Below are 21244 nucleotides of genomic sequence, written 5' to 3'. Positions count from 1 at the left end.
CTTCGCCAGAATCCGCCCGTCCCGACCCCAATACGCACGGATTCCTCTACAGCGCGATTTCCTCTTCTCCAAGCTACGAAGAAAGAAGTTTTTCCTTCGAAAAATACCGGCTCCTCCCTGCTCAATCTAAAAAGTGTAATTACTAGTTTAGCCCTTAGTTAACCCTAATGCATCCTCCCTAATTTCCACTATAAATACCCCATTAGTCTAATTAGGAGAGCATGTTCTTCTTATCAATAATTAGAGTAGTTAATATCAATCAAATCTCTCTTTAGTTTTGTAATCAACAATTAATCAAGTTCTAATACAAGTTTTATTTCCTTAATCTCTCTTTTATTCATCCTTTATTTTGGGTAATTGAAGATTATTTGGGTTATTATTGGGAGATTGACAACCTCTCAATCAAGCATCAAGTACTTCTTTTATCTTTGCTTTATTATTGGAATCATTAGTAGGTATAATTCTCTTAATCCCTTTTTAATTATTGTTAATTACTTTCATTTATTCATCATGTTTCATATTGTTGGTATGATTGACAACCTTGCTAGCATGACCAACATGATAATGAGTGAGTAGTCTCTTAGCTAGGGTTAATGGGTGATTAGGGGAAACCAACATGGGGAATGATTCATGCTTAAATTAATATGCTTTCATATTTTATTTGCTTGCTTGTTTTGATCTTAACTCATGCACATGTTATGTTTGATGAAATGCTAAGCCTATGAATCCTTGCATTTACCACCATCTCCTATCTTTTCAATGAGACTTGTAAGACATAACCCAACTCGAGTCTCATTAGACCATGCATGTTGTTGAGTAGGGAAGACTAAGTCGACTTGTAGGTGTTGTACAATCTAATCGATTCGGCTCCGGGACCCAAACTTTCCTAGGATTGTAAGATATAACCCAACTCAATCCATCACAACAATAATTGCTTGCTTATAATTTGAGAACATGTTTGTATGATCAATTCCCATGATTCCCCTATGATCCCATGACACCCTAGTGCTTTTTAATCAATTGTTTACACCCCTTTTAATTCATCTTGCTAGTTTATTTTCATTGCTATTTTAGTTAGTGACCTTCTACATCAACCCAAATTGTGACACCCCCTAGACACCACTAGTTTCAATAGAAATCTCATTTCAATTCCCGTCCCTTGGGATCCGACCTTTACTTGCCTCTTTACTAATTGTAGAGTTGTTTGTGAAGTTATAAATTGTGTTTTGATTCGGACGTGACCCAACGACCACACCTTTAATTGAGAACACGAAACGGACCGATCAAAAATGGCGCCGTTGCCGGGGACGGTGTTTGTTTGATTTAGATTTCCTTTTTATTGTTATTAGTTGTGTCTTTCTTCACCTTGGGGAAGTAAAACCTCTCAAGGTTTGTTCTAATTGTTTTCGAGTTGTTTGATATTTTGCATGTCTAGAAGGTCACAAGGTGATTTGCTACCTTTTTGACCGTGAAATTGAAAGAACCTTAACGAACAATAGGAGACTTGTTAGGAGGAATTTAAGAGGTATTAGTGAAGTTGTTCAACCAACTATTGAGTTCATCAACCCTTTCGCAATAGAAGGAGAGGAGAACCCATTACACAATACCCCACAAAATCAACCTACAATGCCTAAATTCTCGTCACACTCCGTACCCACCGAGGAGAACCTACCCAATGGTACTCCTACACCGCAACATCTAACCGGAAATTTTATTGCCAAATCCGCCTTCATCCAATTAGTTGAAAGGAGCCAATTTGGGGGGATGCCTAGTGAAGACCCTCATTCTCATATGGAAACCTTTTGCGACTATTGTGATGCAATCTCTCAAACGGGTGTGACTCAAGACCAAATTAGATGGGTCTTATTTCCTTTTTCTCTAATCGGCACCGCGAAGCAATGGTTGAAGGGCCTTGATAAGGCCACCCTCGGAATAGATTCTTGGAAGAAGTTGGCTCTAGCTTTCTACAAAAAATTCTACCCACCGGAAAAGACTAACATGCTAAGAGCTCAAATTACGGGTTTTAAGCAAAGGGATGAAGAATCTTTGTATGAAGCTTGGGAGCGGTTCAAGGGAATTTGTCGCTCATGTCCTCACCATGGACTTAGCGAATGGTTCTTGGTACAACAATTTTGGAATGGTTTATATGAAGATTCAAGGAACATTCTCAACATGGGATCAAATGGAATGTTCACCGAAGTTGATGACAATCAAACATGGAACAAGATTGAGGAAATGGCGGCCCATAATTCACAATATAGTAGACCTCGCAAGGCTACTAGAGGAGGAAAGCATGAAGTGGACTCCGTTACTCAATTGGGTGCTCAACTTAGTGCTCACATTGATACAATCAATTTGAAGTTTGAAAAAGCTATGGCTAGACTTGAAGAAGTCTCAAAATCACCAAAGCATCATGTTAATGCCATGACGGCATCCTCGTCAATCCCAAGTGGGATATGTGAGAATTGTAGAACTTTGGGACATGACCAAAGTGAATGTAGGGGAACAAATGAACAAGTGAATGCTTTCCAAGCATACAAGAGTGGTACCCCTTATTCCAACTATTACAATGAAAACACCAAATTCCATCCAAATCTCTCATACAAAAGCCAAAATGTCCAAAACCCTCAAACAACATACACTCCACCACCCATGAGAAACCAAAATCAAAGACCCTTTTACAATCAAAACCAAGGTTACCAAAATCAAAATCCATACAATCACCAAAATGACCAAAGTTTTGATGTCCAAAAAGCGGTCCTCCAAATGCAAAAGAATCAACAAGAGTTTTTCACTCAAATGCAAAAAGATAGTCAAGCAAAGGAAACCACCATCAACAACATCCTAGCTCACACCAAGATGTTGGAAACACAATTGACTCAACTAGCATCTTCAAGCTCACAAAGACAAAAGGGGCAATTACCACCTCAAAGTAATCCCCCAAGATATGAAACGGTTATTGCCATTCACTTGAGAAGTGGTACAAGGTATGAAGCGCCAAGGAAGCAAGTTGAGGATGAAGTTTTGGAAGCTAGTGATAAGGAAGAAATTGTGCAAAACTCCAAATATGGAGAATCATCAAAAGAAGAAAGTTCAAGGAAAAATGAAGACAAGGTCAAGGAGAAGGAGCCCATTGTGATTAGACTTCCTTTTCCAAGTCGTCAAGCCCCAAATTTGATGATCAACTTGGAAAATTCATGGAAATTGTGAAGAATTTGGAAGTCTCAATTCCTTTTACGGAATTAATCAATCACGTGCCGGCCTATGCAAAATACATGAAAGATATCCTCACAAAGAAGAAGTCAATCCGGAAACTTGAGACTATCGCCTTCACTAAGGTGAGTAGTGCAATACTTCAAGGAGTTCACCTCCAAAACTCAAAGATCCGGGAAGCTTCTCAATACCGTGTACCATTGGCGACACAACGATCAACAAAGCCTTATGTGATCTAGGGGCTAGTGTGAGTGTCATGCCGTACTCGGTGAGTAAAAGGTTGGGGATGGGAGAGCTTAAATGCACCAACATCACACTCCAAATGGCCGATAGATCGACGAAGACACCATTAGGGATATGGGAAGATGTCCCCGTGCGAATTGGGAAGTTTTTCATCCCGGTGGACTTTGTCATTGTTGATATGGAGGAAGATTCCAACATTCCAATCATTCTAGGAAGACCTTTCCTACACACCGCGGGTGCGGTAATTGATGTGAAACATGGTGAGCTCACTCTAGAAGTGGGAGATGAAAGCATAACCTTTAATCTTGACAAGACTATGAGAGCTCCTCGTTTGCATGAACCATGTTTCATGATTGATCATTATAGCCGAAAGGATGAAAGGAAGAAATCGGAACTCCAATGGAAGAAGAAAATTGAAGATGCTCCATTCAAAGAGCAAGTGAATTGTGACAAGGAGAGCTTGCAAAGCTCCTCAAAATCAATCAAAGAAGAAAAGGATGGCCTCATTGGCCAAGAAGAATTTGGGAGAGTTGTCTCCATCAAATCAAGAAATCATTAATGATCAACTTAATGAAGTTTGTGGTCTTTGGGACGACGGATTTGAAGGGATTTTTAATCCCTACATTGGTAATGCCATCGATCAAGACCAACAACAAGGGCCAAGGTCTATTGAAGACCTCTACCATGATAATGAACAAGCTTTTGATTACCTTTTCAAGGTGTTGAGCAACATCAACAACACCTTGAACATGCCCCATTGACATCTCATCAAGAATGAGAGTTTGGTGGAGTCCTCCCTAAACCACCATTTGTAAATACTTCTAACTCCCTAACTCGCATTTCAATTCTTGTATTGCATTTTTGTCATCTTTGGATTTATTTTATTTACTTTGATCAAGATAATTGTCATGTTTGAGAGAAGTGAGGGAGGGACTAACAATTTCAATTGATGTGTAGTGCTTTATCTTAGTGTGGGGATGACAATTGTCTAGGCTATCCATGCCTAGTAGTGCCCCCACAATGACGAACACAAGATATGAAGAAGAATAGAAGAATGATAAGGGATATGCATTGTACACGGATGGAACTGAATCCGGGTACAAAAGGGTACAATCCGAGCGGATTCAAGAGAATCCGCCCGTTTTCCTGCAATCCGAGCGTACTGGGCTGAAGACGCACGTCCCTATGAGATGAAATTTTGAAATATTTTTGACTGTAAGAGAATCCGGGCGTCCTGAACAGCAATCCGCCCGGCTCTGGGAATCCGTCCGTCTTGGATAGAAGACGCCCGTCTTCTCTGCTAAGGAAAACAGGAAAAATTTCCTGGACTCAAATCCGTCCGTCTTCAAGAGAATCCGCCCGTCCCGTATCAAGCAAATCCGAGCGTCTTCTCTCGAATACGCCCGTCTTTAGGCGAGTTTTATCAAACCCAGAAAGTGTAGAATCCGCCCGTATTGGGCAGAATCCGCACGGATTGCCCCTGCAGTTCGAAAATTTCGGTCTTTATAAAATCCCTCCCACCTTCATTCATTCATTCATTCATTCATTCATTCATAACACTACTTCAAAACATCAAAACCCTCATCCTCTCCATCACAAAAACAAAATCCCTCAACTACATTCACCAAAATCAAATCAAATCATCATTTCAACAACAAATTAATCACTCCTTTTTCAATAAAAATCAAAACCAAGAACAAAATCTTCAACCTTTGAGTCGATTTTTGAATTCATAAAGGCAAAGCCTTTCACCTTTAAATCGATTTGGGTACACTACAAATTGAAGATTTTTCATTCTTTTCTTGGTTAATTCATCAATGGCAAGGACTAAGGGAGCAACAAAGGCAACAAAAGCACCAAAGACACTTTCACAAAGGCAAAAGGCTCTTCAAGCAAAGAAAGCATTGGCTATGGTGGTAGCAACACCAAACTTGGAAGTGCAACAACAACAACAACCTTCTATGGGAGCAACAACATCTTCTACTCCGGAAATCGATCAACTTTTGCATTATCCGGAGGTAACTTTTATTTCCGAAACCCATAGAAATACTTTTGCCAAGTTTGCTAGGAAATCATTTCAATCCACCAAATTTTTTTGTGAAGACACCTTGGGAAAGTTGGGTGTCCTTGAGCAAACTAGAGCCTTTTACAAAGCAATGGGGTTGAAGAAATTGTTTGAAACAAAGGAATTGACATACCCCTCCCTTACCTTGGAGTTTTTGAGTTCTTTGAAAGTCACCAAAGTTGAGAGTAGGGAGAATCTCGAGTTTCGTCTAGCTAATGTTAGTAGACGCGTTTCCTTTAGGGAATTGGGTGAAATTTTGGGTCTTAGTGATGAACCGAGTTATTTCAAGAATTATGGAAAGTATGACCCCGACCCTCTTTTGGAGGCAATTTCCGGAAGGAAATTTGAGGACTTTCATGCGAGTCGTGCTCTTTTAGTCCACCATCCGGGCATAAGAGTATGGCACAAGGTCATGGGAAACACCATTATTGCAAGGAAAGATACCAACCATTTCACCAAACTTGATTTTATTCTTCTTGAATCGGCTTTGAACATTGGAAGAGTACACACCAAGCCTTACAATTCTTTGAGGCTCTTGGTAGATAGATGGCTCAACATTGATTGTGGGAAGAAGGGCACTACCGTTATTGTCAATGGCGGCCTAGTCACTATCCTAGCTAAGTACTTTGATCCTAACTTCAACAAGGATAACAAGTACAAAGCAAAGGAGGGTGGTCATCTTGTTGATTTGCATACTATGATACACAAGTACAAGTGGGTTGCCCATAACCCCCTTGACACTAAGTATGGATGGCTCACTAGTGAAGCTAGATCGTTCACTTTGCCTTCAAAGATTTGTCGTCTAAGTGTCCACCGGACCAATTATCTACTTCCCCTTTCTAGAGAGGCCGATTATATTATCCAACAACAAAAGGGTGAACTTGAAATGCCCTCCTCTTCCATTTTCATACCACCTTACCCCTTTGAGTATCAAGAGTTCAAGCCGGAAGGAGTTGAAGCTAGAAATGATTATTTGACTCTTCTCATGCAAGCAATGCACAAGCAAGCCTTTGAAGATCGGAAAAACGCTTACTTGGCTCAATATCCACCCCTCCTACACTTAGCTAGGCAAGGACTACTTGATCCATCTTGTCCTTTGCCTAGTTGGGCGGATAGAGAAGTCCTATTTTTGGGTGCATCTAGGGTCGTTTCGGGTGACAATGAGGTTGTTGGTAATGAAGAAGTTGATGATAACATTGGTGAAGAAGCAAGTGAAGAAGGAGAAAAGGATGATGAGCAAGATGGTGAACAAGATGAAGAAGAAAGTGAAGAAGCAAATGAAGAGGGAAGTGGCAATGTGACCACTTCTAATGAGGAAAGTGATGATGGTGACGACATGATGGAAGATTAGCAAGCCTTGGAGGCTCCTACCTTCTCATGGTTTGTCTATTTCTCTCTTTGTTTTAATTATTTTTCTTGATCATTGTTGGAGTAGTCCTAGCACCATAGAGGACTCACACCTCGGTACCATTGAGGTGTTCTCATTTTATTGTTCCCATTTTCAAAATCCAAAATGACAAATTAGTTTCATGCATTGCATAGTGTGTGCATGAACTACACCCATCCTTGGACATTAGCAATAGTGTCTCACTCGGTTTGGGGAAGTTAATGCATACACAACGGGAGGTAATCTAAATTATCCTCTCCGTCATAACAAAAAAACCATGCATCATGTAGTGTAGCTTAGTGTAGATTGCATTTAGTATAGAAATCATGCATCATCTTTGCATAATTTCCATCATTTTGGCCATTGAGGACAATGCCCATATTAGTGTGGGGATGAGAATTCTAACATTTAACTCTTATTCAAAAATCCAAAAAAATTGAAAAATTTCGAAAATCATAAAAATTTGAAAAATTGAAAACCCAAAAACATGTTTATTTCCTTTTATAGTCTTGTGTATATTGTTTTGTATATATTGTGTTTGTTCTATCCTTGTTCACATTGATTGACTACGCCACATCCGAGACATGAGGAATATGAAAACCGCATGGTATGATCTTTCCAATCTCCTTTTTCCTCTTTATGTTAATGACTATGTGGCTTTATTTTGATTGATGCGGTATAACAATGTGAACTTAGGACTTGCATTTAGTTTATATGTCATATTAGTTGATAGAACCACTTGCATTAGGATGTTTATATTAGTTGCATCATGGCATGTAGTTGCATGTTAGAAATGTTTTGAAAATGCCTAATTAGGAACTTTGACAAGAGCAACTAAGCCATTACAAATACTTGTTCAACTTAAGACTTTGTCTACTAGAATGGTTGTAAAACACCCTAGATAGTGTCATACTAGTATCTTTTGACCCATGACCCAAGGCCTAGTCAAGGGTTTGCATGTGAGTCACCTATCCAACCCCGTGATGCGATGTGGACTTGGTTAACTTGTCTAGGTGACCTTGATTGACCTTGTGGTAAGGCAACCCAAAAATACTTTTCTATCAATAAGTTTGAAGTGCTCATTTAAAGGAATTTTGTCATGTGGAAGTAATTTAAAGCCAAGGAAACCTCAAATGTTATGAATTGTTGAATGTTGAGAAATTTAATTTATTTTGATGGAGGCGTACCACTTCGATGTGCTTTGGTGCGGGATCCATTGAATTGGGCCCCCACACGGTTGTGAATTCGGCCGCCCAGAGACAGAGTGACTATCACCCCGAAAAGCTATTGTCTAGAGGTTAACCGGTTGCTTAATAAGCGATTGGCGAAAGCAAAGGACACTAGCCCGGAAGGGATAAACCCCATCTTAAATTTTTGAAATGTGAAAGTTGAAATGAGGACAATTTTGAATACTAGTCATATCTACCCATTGTGTATAAAGATTTGAGCACTTCATTCCCAAAAAGCCTTTTTGTCAAGCCACTTGGTCGAGCTTGGGACGATCCATGACCTTTACTTTTGTAGAGAATTCGAGACTTGTCATGTCATATGCTACTAGCATCATAGGGATCATCATTCCACCACCATCCGATCGCTCTTGACGAAAGCATTTGGAAATTGAGGACGAAAGTAGTCTAGTTTAACACCATTTGGAGGTGATTTAGTGCCATCCTCTTAGCCTTAGTAATTTGTTGAACTAGTATTTGTGAAGGATTACATGCTCTTAAATTTGTTCCTCTTTAATGCCTCCGCCACTTGATGAGAAAGTGGCTATTCTTTTGTAGATGCATCCATTATGTGATTTTGTGTGCTTAATGTTTGGATGTGTCGCCATTTTGGCAAGACCCACCTTGCCTTGCAAGAAGGCATCCTACCTCATGGTTGTCTTGTTGTAAGTTGAAGGGGCGGAGTGAGACCCGCTAATTGTCTCATATCGGATATGCTATTAGGTTAGTATTGGTCCTAGTCTTTGTCACCTCTTTACTCGGGACGAGCAAAGGTTCGGTTTGGGGATATTTGATGTGACCATAATTAGCGCACATTTAGTCCCCGAATTAGCCTTGTTCCCATGCTTTTTAGTGCATATTTGGGTCATTTATTATCTTTAGTTCTTTGTTTTGTATATTCTTTGAGATTTTGATCCCTTGGTAGGAAAGGAGTAAGAATCTTGCATTTTCATGGCAAAACGAGACTAAATTGATCAAATCCAATGACCAAGCATCAAGGAGAGACAAGATTAGAAGGCCTTTGTACATATTATAGTAGATGAGAAATGTTGGGAAAGGATCCTTGAGTCCCCGAGGAAATCCCCAAGGATTTCATGAAGAAAAGGGAAGAAAAGAAGAAGAATTTGTGCTGAGCTACAATCCGAGCGGATTGTCTCCAATCCGCCCGTCTCCTCACAGCACAATCCGAGCGGTTTCCTCCAAAGACGCTCGGATTGCACCGCCACAATCCGCCCGGATTCTCTCGAATCCGCTCGGGTTCCTTCGCCAGAATCCGCCCGTCCCGACCCCAATACGCACGGATTCCTCTACAGCGCGATTTCCTCTTCTCCAAGCTACGAAGAAAGAAGCCCTTCCTTCGAAAAATACCGGCTCCTCCCTGCTCAATCTAAAAAGTGTAATTACTAGTTTAGCCCTTAGTTAACCCTAATGCATCCTCCCTAATTTCCACTATAAATACCCCATTAGTCTAATTAGGAGAGCATGTTCTTCTTATCAATAATTAGAGTAGTTAATATCAATCAAATCTCTCTTTAGTTTTGTAATCAACAATTAATCAAGTTCTAATACAAGTTTTATTTCCTTAATCACTCTTTTGTTCATCCTTTATTTTGGGGAATTGAAGATTATTTGGGTTATTATTGGGAGATTGACAACCTCTCAATCAAGCATCAAGTACTTCTTTTATCTTTGCTTTATTATTGGAATCATTAGTAGGTATAATTCTCTTAATCCCTTTTTAATTATTGTTAATTACTTTCATTTATTCATCATGTTTCATATTGTTGGTATGATTGACAACCTTGCTAGCATGATCAACATGATAATGAGTGAGTAGTCTCTTAGCTAGGGTTAATGGGTGATTAGGGGAAACCAACATGGGGAATGATTCATGCTTAAATTAATATGCTTTCATGTTTTATTTGCTTGCTTGTTTTGATCTCAACTCATGCACATGTTATGTTTGACTCATGCACATGTTATGTTTGATGAAATGCTAAGCCTATGAATCCTTACATTTACCACCATCTCCTATCTTTTCAATGAGACTTGTAAAACATAACCCAACTCGAGTCTCATTAGACCATGCATGTTGTTGAGTAGGGAAGACTAAGTCGACTTGTAGGTGTTGTACAATCTAATCGATTCGGCTCCGGGACCCAAACTTTCCTAGGATTGTAAGATATAACCCAACTCAATCTATCACAACAATAATTGCTTGCTTATAATTTGAGAACATGTTTGTATGATCAATTCCCATGATTCCCCTATGATCCCATGACACCCTAGTGCTTTTTAATCAATTGTTTACACCCCTTTTAATTCATCGTGCTAGTTTATTTTTATTGCTATTTTAGTTAGTGACCTTCTACATCAACCCAAATTGTGACACCCCCTAGACACCACTAGTTTCAATAGAAATCTCATTTCAATTCCCGTCCCTTGGGATCCGACCTTTACTTGCCTCTTTACTAATTGTAGAGTTGTTTGTGAAGTTATAAATTGTGTTTTGATTCGGACGTGACCCAACGACCACACCTTTAATTGTGAACACGAAACGGACCGATCAGCAGATATAGCTAACTTTGTTGTCAGTGGCAAGCTGTCGCCTGACCTTTCTCATCAGCAGAGGAAGCGTTTTCTGTATAACGCTAAGCAGTATTTCTGGGATGATCCTTATATTTTTAAGGAATGTGCAGACGGTCTCTACAGACGGTGTATTCCACAGTGGGAGGCCAAAGTAGTCCTAGAAGGTTGTCACTCCTCTTCCTATGGTGGTCACCACGGTCCATCGCGCACCGTGGCTAAGGTACTTCAGTCTGGTTTTTTCTGGCCTTTTTTGTTTGCTGATGCTAAGACTTTTGTTTCAGCTTGTGATGCTTGCCAACGATCAGGGAACATTTCAAAGAGACATGAGATGCCACAAAACGGCATCTTAGAGGTTGAGCTTTTCGATGTCTGGGGCATTGATTTCCAAGGACCATTCCCGTCTAGTAAAGGTAACAGGTACATTTTATTGGCTGTAGATTATGTGTCCAAATGGGTTGAGGCAATTGCTTCACTCCATTGTGATGCTAAGACCGTGATAAAAATGTTCAAAAAGGTCATATTTTCCAGATTTGGTGTCCCTAGGGTCGTCATTAGTGATGGGGAAATGCACTTTAAGGAGAAGAAACTAACTTCTATTCTGTCTAAAGTCGGTGTCCAACACCGGCGTGGTTTGGGGTATCATCCCCAAACTAGTGGTCAGATTGAGGTCTCTAACCGCGAGTTGAAAGACATCTTTTCTAAGGTAGTTTCTAAATCACGGAAGGACTGGAGTCTTAAGTTAGAGGACACATTATGGGCTTACAGAACTGCCTTTAAGACACCAATTGGTGCATCACGTTATAGGTTAGTTTATGGGAAATCATGTCACTTACCTGTTGAGTTGGAATGTAAGGCCTGGTGGGCAATTCGTGAGCTTAACTTTGATTCTAAGTTGTGTGGTCAGAATCGTCTTTTGCAGCTAGATGAGTTGGAAGAATTTAGGCTTAACGCCTATGATAGATCGCGCATTTATAAAGAAAACACGAAGAGATGGCATGACAAGAGAATTCTACCTCGGGAGTTTCACGTTGGGCAAAAGGTGCTGCTGTTTAATGCCCGATTGAGATTGTTTCCAGGCAAGCTGAAGTCCAGGTGGAGTGGTCCTTATACGGTGACAGCTGTTACCAAATTTGGATCCGTGGAGCTCGAAGATTCCGAAGGTCAATAGGTTCAAGGTGAATGGCCAATATGTGAAGCATTACCACGAGGCGAATGAAGCAGACAATCGTGTTGAAGTCTTGTACTTTGACGAGCTAGACGCGCCAGTTAATTGATGCCAGAAAGGTCGTGCGGGACCTCATAAACCAGCGCTCTCCGGGAGGCAGCACGGACTGTTTATTGTACTTTTGTTGAACTTTTTATTTTTCTTTAGCTTTATGTTGAACTTTAGACACTGTTTTACGAACTTTTTAAATGCTTTTCTTGCTTTGAAATGCGTATTCTGCAGGTTGCTTCACTCGATCGAGTGGTTTTCTGCTCGATCGAGCGCTTTTTGGGGTAATTTTCACTCGATCGAGTGATATTCCTACTCGATCGACCAAAGCAGAATTCGCGTTTACTCGATCGACTGGTTTTCTACTCGATCGAGTCCTTCCATATTCCAGTTTACTCGATCGAGCCATTCCAAGTTGCTCGATCGAGCAGTTTCGTCTTCCAGCTGCTGTTTTACGTCTATTGAGCTACTGCTTGACTTTCTTTGACCTCCCATGTTCATGGTCGGTTTGGGGAGGTCCCTCTTTATGACGTTTTGTAAGTTTTCCGACTCCACTTCTCCCTTGCTTTTCAGTTTGCATTTCTTTCCCCATTTTTGGTACAATGAGGGCATTGTACGGTTTGGTTTGGGGAGGTATGCATCCATATCTGTGTCTGCATGTTTTTCTTGCATTTTCGTCTGCACGTTTATTTATTTTCGCATGCATCGTTGTTTCAATTAATTCAAAAAAAATCTCATAAAATTCAAAAATTTTCATGTTTAATTTGAGTCGGAACGTTTGAACTTAGATGCTACATTGAATCCTTACTTGAGCCTTGCATATTCTTGACATTTAGTGGGCATGATTATGTGCATGATCTACGAGTTTTTCTTTCTCTCTTATCTGAACGAATAGACTTGATTCATCATATCGGCAAGCTACATTACATTCTGAGGTTAGAGCTTTATAAACTGGTGACGTTCATGACCGGTTTCATTTAGGATGTGAGTAGTACTCTCTTTAAGGCATGTAACATTAATTTGTATAAGCATGAGTCTGGTCTTCTTATTACCTGTATGCATTCGGTCTGTGGATGGTGACACATGTTAGGAGAGGCAGTTCCCTTCTATTTCATTCTACCCATGAGCCTCACATTGCCAAATTGCCTTTTTGTCCTATTAGCTACTGTTTATAATACTCCCTACCCTAGCCGAGCTAGTGACGAGTAGTTGTTGGAATGTTTTATTGCAATATGGTTATTTTATCTGATTTCAGAAGATGGTGGAAGAACTGAAGGGAATGAAAGAAAAAGAATTGTTGAGAAAAAATGAAACGAAAAAGAAAAAAAAAAGAGAACGGAAAATGGAAATAAGAAAAAGAAAGAAAAATCATATGGATAAGAAAGAAGAAATTGTATAACGATTTTCACTCCCATGTTCTATCTATACTTTATGGGGAGTTGACAAGTATTGGTGTTTAGTGAGTTTAGTGCATGGAATTTGCACTGTTTTATTTTGTTATATTGAGTATGAAGACGGGATACAGTTATGTTTGGATTCGTTGTTGCTAGCCTGGCTATTAACCCCACATATCCAAATTCATTTTAGCCCCTTCTTACCCATTACCTCACTTACCCAAATGTAAGTCCCGGCATGTATCTTGGTCACTAGTATGGTTGGAATGCATATGTATGGTTTTAGAGACTTTATTCATGTTAACTGCATGCATGTTCTTATAGGTCGAGTTAGGTGAGTGTCTTTAGTTCTGTCTATCTTTCACGTATATACTCACCTTGTACCTAATTTTGAGTGACGAGCGACCCGTGAGAGTCCGATATCTTTTGAACCTTGCAAGGTCGACGGTTCAGTAAGTTTGGAACATTCGTTTAACTCGTTTGCATTTCTCATTTGCCACTTTGTCATTTTGTTGCATTAAATTGGTTTTGGTGGGTGATTTTTAGCTGATACGTTGTTCCCGTTCCACTATTCTTTCTTAGTTGCATTCATATTTGCTTGGGGACAAGCAAAAGTTTGGTTTGGGGAGATTTGATGCGTGTATTTTATATAAGGTTTTTACCTCATTTTTACACGCATTTCTGTACTTTTTATGTAGCACCTAGCTACAAATACCCCCGAATATTCTACTTTGGTTCGTTTTATGTAATTTGCAGGAATTAACCAAAGAGGAGCTAAATCGAACCTTAGTTCGTCCCATTTGCATGCATTTATGGAGAACGAGGAGCCGGAGCTTGGAAATCTAACATTTGGAAGACGCGTGAGCTGGATTCGGGAAGTATTTCAAGGTTTAACGTGCTTAAACAGCTCGATCAAGTGATTTATTGCTCGATCGAATGTTTTATATGCTCCAAGTTGCTCGATCGAGCAGTCCAATTTTATACAAGATAAGACATTGCGAGAAGTACTCGATCGAGTGGTTTAATTCCACTCGATCGAGAGGTTTTGTGCTCAGTTGCTCGATCGAGTGGTTTAATTCCACTCGATCGAGTGGTTTATCCTGCTATTGTTTATTTTCCGCCAAATTTCGTATGGGCTTTTGTAATTAGTCCATAGATTAGGTTTAGATGGATATTTTTCGTATAAGACTGGAGGAGTGAACAACGTAACTCCTCTCTCTTCTCTTGGCTCTCTCCCTTCTGCTCGACACTCAGGATTCATATATACATTTTTACTCTATACTTTGCTAATCGAAATTGGATTACGATTGGTACTATCATTCTTCTTTAATCTTTTAATTATAATTATTATTGTTATTGTGTTGTTGTTCTTCCCTATTATTTCATCTCTACCTTATTCGATTTTTATTAGTGTGCTATAATGTTTAGTGTTAATCATTTATATGTTGTTATTGTTAATTCGATGATGAGGCGTAGCTAATTCCTTTAATATGTTAGGATTAGGGAAACCGTGGTAGAAACATGTTAGGATCGACATGACTAGATTAGCTTTGCGACAAGAATTGTATTAAGCAATATAATTGTGTTTAGGTTGAATGAATGCATGCAGGAGACCGATTAAATAGTTACCCCCGACCTGGATCGAAAGATTGGAAGGGAAGGCTTGCTTAATTACAATAGGTGACACCTAATTAGGGCGAAAGCTAAGTTAGGAAGGCCCAAGGGTGATTAGAGACCGAAAGGGTATAATCGTAGGTTTAAGGACCGAAAGGTGACAACCTCGCTCTTCTTATTAATACTTTAATCGAATCAGTTGATCTGATAGTGTAACTGCCACGGTAGACCGATTCCTAGCATATTTCTCTCTTTTATCTGATTTACCCCTGTTTTTCCTCCTTATTTTCTCTGCTTTGCTCTTTTCCTTACTTCCATTAGTTTAGAATCAATCATTTAAAACCCCCCAATTTGGTTACCGAGACGAACTTAGACAAGGCTGACATCTTCCCATCTCCCTGTGGAGATCGACCCGACTTCCCTAGCTATATTAGTTAGAGCCAGTTGGTATTTTTGACAGGTATACGACTGACGTGTCAAGGAGGTTAAATTTTCGGTAAATGCGTGTAGTGTTTGTGGATACACCCCACCAGATCCAGTAACTAACTTTGAAGTTTCAATTGTTGAGGACGTAAACAAGCGAAAGAGATATGTAGTTGAGTACAATAGAAGAACAATGGATGTCCGTTGTGCATGTAAATTGTTTGAAAGGAAAGGTATTTTATGCAACCGCATCATTTGGATTTGCTCGGGAAAGTTTAAGGAAATACCTGAGAAATACATTTTGCGTAGGTGGAGTAAGAATGCACCCATTGTTGGTGGAAGTTAAGGGTGGCTATAAAATAAGGAGGACATTCAGTTATTTAAACTGTTGGGAGGATCATAAAGATTATAGGGAGAAAGTTACTGAAGCTTGGGATATAACTGTCAAAGGTAATCACATCTTCAGGCTCTTCACAAAAATGAAAAATGTTAGGATGAGTCTTATTTCCTTGCATAAGACTCATTATACTGGTATTACTCAGAAGGTTATTGCAGCTAGGGAAGCTTTGGAGACTAGTCAGAGAATGTTACAAGGTTCCCCTATGGACCCTTTTCTTCTTGCTCAGGAAAAGGAATTGCTGGCTCGTTACTTAATTCTAAGGAAGACTGAAAGAAGTTCTCTCCTCCAGAGGGCTAAGATTCAAGATATTAAATATAAGGATGCTCCTACCAGCTATTTCTTCTCTAGAATAGCTGCTAGAAAGCATCAAACTCTTATTGGAAAAATTCAGGATATGAATGGTAATATAAGGGAAGGGATTCAGGAGACTAATGCTGCATTTGTGGAATACTATACTTGGTTATTAGGACAGAGCAAGACTACTACTAGTTTGGATACTGTCATACTTGATGGTCCTATAGTTCCTGAATCAGCTTGGGAATCTCTTTGTAAAGATATTGATGATAAAGAGATCAAGTTTGCTTTATTTTCTATAGACTCTAATAAGAGTCCAGGCCAAGATGGATTTTCAGCTCAATTCTTTAAAACATCATGGAACATAGTTCAGCAGGACTTTTGTGCAGCAGTCAAGGACTTCTTTAGGAACGGTACTATGCCTAAACAAGCTAATACTACTTTGCTTGCTTTAATTCCTAAAAAAAAGGTGGTGTCAACTGTTATAGATTATAGAGCAATTGCATGCTGTACAGTTTTCTATAAGACTATTAGTAAGATCATATGTGCTAGGTTGAAAACTGTGTTGCCTGGGATTGTGGGGAAGGAGCAAGGGGCCTTTGTAAAAGGCAGAAGTATCTTTGAAAACATAATGCTTACTCAATCATTGGTTAAGGGGTATGGGCAGCAAGGCATCTCACCCAGATGCTTGATTAAAGTTGATATTAAGAAGGCTTTCGACTCTCTGCAATGGACTTTTATTTCTCAGATGTTGCAAGTTTTTAAATTTCCCCCTCAGTTCCAGAAATGGATAATGGATTGTGTAACTTCAATTTGGTTTAGCATTAAGGTGAATGGGGTTAGTGAAGGTTTTTTCAAAGGGGAGAGTGGTTTAAGGCAAGGAGATCCCCTCTCTCCTTTCCTCTTTGTGATGAGTATGGAGATTCTCTCAAGATTATTAAGGAAAATTCACAATGAACACCAGGTCTCTTATCACCCAAAATGTGGGAAACTGGGGTTGAACCATCTCATATTCGCTGATGATCTTATGCTCTTTATCAGGGGAGATGTACCTTCTGTTCAAGCTGTGACTCGGTCTTTGAATTTGTTTGCACAGCTATCTAGTTTGCAGGCAAATCCAGACAAGACTAATATCTATATGGGAGGGGTTAGAGAGGAGGTCAAACAATCTATTCTGAGGGATACTAATTATGTGGAGGGTGAATTTCCATTTAGATATTTTGTGTTCCTTTGAATGAGGGGAAGCTTAATAAGGGTATGTTTGCTGATTTACTTAGTAAAGTGCAGAAATGCTTACATTCTTGGGCTAAACAGAAGATATCCTATGCTGGTAAAATTAGTTTGATTAACACAGTCATATTTGGACTTGAGCAATTCTGGTGTTCCCCTTTGCTGATTCCAAAGGGTGTGATCAAGCTTATAACCAAATTTTGTAGGCATTTCTTATGGGGTTCTGATGATGGCCAAAGGAAGTTGATTATGAAGAGTTGGGCCTCCTGCTGTACACCACATTCTGAAGGGGGATTCAATATCAAGGAGACCTTGTCTTGGAATAAATGTATTATGTGTAAATGGATATGGATAATTGATACTCATTTTGACAGCTTATGGGCAAACTGGAATCACACATACAATATATTCTGGACTATGTCAGTTAAGAACTGCCATTCAGAGAGTTGGAGGAGTTTGCTGAAAGTCAGAAATGAACTAGTGGCTAAAGAAGGAAGTATTGCTGATGCTAGGGCATTCCTATTAGATTGTATTACAGGGGGAAAATGCAGCTTCACAAGGTGTATGATTTTTTTCGAGAGCCAAGCAGGAAAATCAGCTGGGTGAGGGCAGTATGGAACAAGGCTATTGTACCTAAGCATAGTTTCATGGTTGTCCTTGCTATGCAATGTAAGTTGGCTACTATTAATCAACTCACTCTCAGGGGTATGCAGTTGGTGAATCGTTGTGTGCTCTGTAAGGCAGCCAGTGAAGATCACCCACACCTCTTTTTTCAGTGTAGTTATTCAAGTCATATTTGGAAACACTTGCTGGACTGGATGGGTCTGAGAGGTCGATCTATGCATTTAAAGAATGAAATGCACTGGATTGCACACAGGCGACATAGGAGACATTGGAAGGCTCTTTGGGTTTCTAGTTGTCTGAATGCTTTGACCTATAGTATTTGGGAAGAAAGAAACTCCAGGACTTTCAACAATGTGGAACATGATGCGGATTATGTCATTCGTAGAGTCCAGTTTTTAGTTAGTGTTAAGTTATTACATGTGACTCCTTCTTCTTATGAAGAGGAGATATTGTATGGTTTAACTAACTGAGATTAGTAGCCTACTAGTGGTTCTATTTTGTAAGATTGGCCTTCTTATTCCCTTTTATGGATGAATAAAATTGGCTTTCTTTTCTTGCAAAAAAAATAAAAAGAATGCACTCAGAAACCCGGTTTATGATTTGAATGGAAATCTGCTGGAAAACTATGATCTTACTGGTAATAGTAAATTTGGAATGTCTCGGGTGTGGTCTGAGATTTACACAACTGTTGGTATGCTCAAAAGAAAAGAAGAAGAGTCAGATATGAGATAGTTTGCCAAGCTAATTAAAGAATTCTGAGAGAAGTTGGAGTCAAACCTAAAGCCTTTGACCAAAGAACAAGAATTGGAGGTCCTTCTCAACTGCAAGGCTCCAAAAGAAATCAAGATCTTACCACCTAAAGTCTCTAGAAACAAAAGTAGTGGTAAAAGGATGGTGAGCAGCAAAAATAAGGCAATTATGAAGGCAAAAAAACCGAAAAGGTTGTGTGCTAAGTGTAAACGCATATCACACCACGATAAAAGAAATTGTCCAAATGAGTTTGCAGAGCATCCTCCTGAGAATCAAGTATGTATAATTCTACTCTTGTCTTTCCATTTTAGTATAACTTGAAAACGCAACTACTATTGTCTACTAATTTTTTTTTTTTAAAAAAAGTATCTAATCAAGGTTTGATTCTTCACATAGGGAGACACATCGGAAGAAGAGGAAGAAGGGGAAGAAGTCGAGGATAAATATTGATGTAAAGGAGTATTCTTAAGCAACGAGAATAGACATGACGATTGAAGAAGACAAGTTTTAAGCTCGTTTTATTTTGGTCAATGTTGTGAATCCTGGAACTTATCTTGTGAAACTGGAAGATAAAATTGTGAAACTTGGTCCTGAATCTAGCATCAAGCGTTTTTATCATTTCAGACCTTATTTTGTGAATCTCAGACCTTATCTTGTGAATCTCAGACCCATTCAGTGAATCTTAGGGCTTGTTCTGTGAAACTTGGTCGTGGTTTAAATCATCTATTTTGCTCTTAATTTTGTGAATCTTAGACCTTATCTTGTGAATCTCAGACCTTGTTCAGTGAATCTTAGGGCTTGTTCTGTGAAACTTGGTCGTGGTTTAAATCATCTATTTTACTCTTAATTTTGTGAATCTCAGACCTTATCTTGTGAATCTCATACCTTGTTCAGTGAATCTGAGGGCTTGTTCTGTGAAACTTGGTCGTGGTTTAAAATCATCTATTTTGCTCTTAATTTTGTCAATCTCATACCTTATCTTGTGAATCTCAGACCTTGTTCAGTGAATCTTAGGGCTTATTCTGTGAAACTTAGGGCTTGTTCTGTGAAACTTGGTCGTGGCTTAAAATCATCTATTTTGCTCTTAATTTTGTGAATGTCAGACCTTGTTTTGTGAATCTCAAACCTTGTTTAGTGAATCTCAGAGCTTGTTGATTTACTTACGACGTTTATTTGTTTTCAATGTTGTGAATGCTAGACTTTAATTTGTCCAATTGTTTACTTGCAAAGTTTGTGAATCCTACGGAAGGTGATTTCGTGGAACATGAACTTAAATGTGGGAAATCGTATAACAGTAGACCAAGCCAAGCTCAAATTTCTCAACTCAATGTCAAATTAGCTACATAAGTCACATAAGTGACCCAGAAAAATTATTATGACCTTACAACTATCAAATATTTTTACAAGAGTTGATGAAGGCAACAATCTTTACAGGAGCCACTTTTGCATATTATGACTTCACATCATCCCATCAACACGGACAATTGTCTTCTTTAATTAAACACCTATACAACCAAAAACAAGTACAATCGACTTATTTACGAAATATTCGCCAAAGTTATGAAGAAATGAACTTCACATCATTTTTAAGACAATGAAGTGTACCTTTTTAGTATTTTTATCCCATCTAAGTAGTTCCAACATGATCGATTTTTGATATTGTGGCAATTTCTGCAAAGAGCGACATATATAAATGAAGTATATAGACAACCAACCTATCTTTATTTGGTGAATATCAGACCTTGTTTTGTGAATCTCAAACCTTGTTCAGTGAATCTCAGAGCTTGTTCAGTGAATCTCAGAGCTTGTTGATTTTAACCACTTATAATGACCAAGTTTCACAAAACAAGCTCTAAGATTCACTGAACAAGGTCTTAGATTCACAAGATAGGGCTTTATTTTCGTATACTAATGAACTTACCTCAAAATATTCACTTTTGGTCCATAAACTATCATTGTCCAAGGCACTCAACCACTTCAACAGAAAAACTCCACAATCAAAACTAGACAAAAAAAAACAGCAAATGGTTTAAAATCAACAAGCTCAAAATAATAACTATTGATCTGTTAACAAAAGGAAAAAGACATATGTTTACATACCATGTTGTTTGTTGAGGGACTTCGAGATTGACAAATTTGTTTGTGTGCATGAACTCCAAAGATTTATATGACTCTCCCAAAATAGATGAAACATGATGCAATTGAAAAAGAAAAGGCAATAACAAGATCAAAATATATTTTGGAGTATACTTTTAAAAGAAAAGGCAATAACAATATTTTGGAAAAAAAAATCATACAAGCTCTTTGGCATGCTTGTTGTCAGAATCCACATTAATATCCCTGCTTGAGTCAAGGATGAAAAGGGATAAAAACCTGAGATAGTAAATGTACAAGACAAACCAAGAGATTAATGTTATAATAAGAAAAACAAGGTCCAGGATTCACAAAATAAGTTCAAGGATTCACAAAACAAGTTCACAAAATAAGGTCAAGGAGTTCACAAAATAAGGTCCAGGATTCATAAAACAAGGTCCAGGATTCACGAAATAAGTTTAAGGATTCACAAATAAGTTCACAAA

General features: G+C 38.8%; 1 protein-coding gene and 1 non-coding gene across 2 annotated transcripts; one reads left to right on the top strand and one right to left on the bottom strand.

Annotated features, from left to right (window-relative positions):
- Positions 1-1998: 1998 nt before the first annotated feature.
- LOC141625389 (small nucleolar RNA R71) lies at positions 1999-2105 on the bottom strand. The gene has a single exon (XR_012535177.1). It is a non-coding gene; the product is annotated as a small nucleolar RNA R71 (small nucleolar RNA).
- A 15213-nt stretch (positions 2106-17318) lies between these two features.
- LOC141651431 (uncharacterized) lies at positions 17319-18385 on the top strand. The gene is made up of 2 exons (XM_074459147.1): positions 17319-17710; positions 17830-18385. The coding sequence occupies exons 1-2, from the start codon at positions 17319-17321 to the stop codon at positions 18383-18385; spliced, it is 948 nt and encodes a 315-aa protein (XP_074315248.1).
- The last annotated feature ends 2859 nt before the right edge of the window (positions 18386-21244 follow it).

The sequence above is a fragment of the Silene latifolia genome, chromosome 1 (genome assembly GCF_048544455.1).
Source record: "Silene latifolia isolate original U9 population chromosome 1, ASM4854445v1, whole genome shotgun sequence".
NCBI lineage: Eukaryota > Viridiplantae > Streptophyta > Magnoliopsida > Caryophyllales > Caryophyllaceae > Silene > Silene latifolia.
This window is presented reverse-complemented; position numbering and strand designations above follow the sequence as displayed.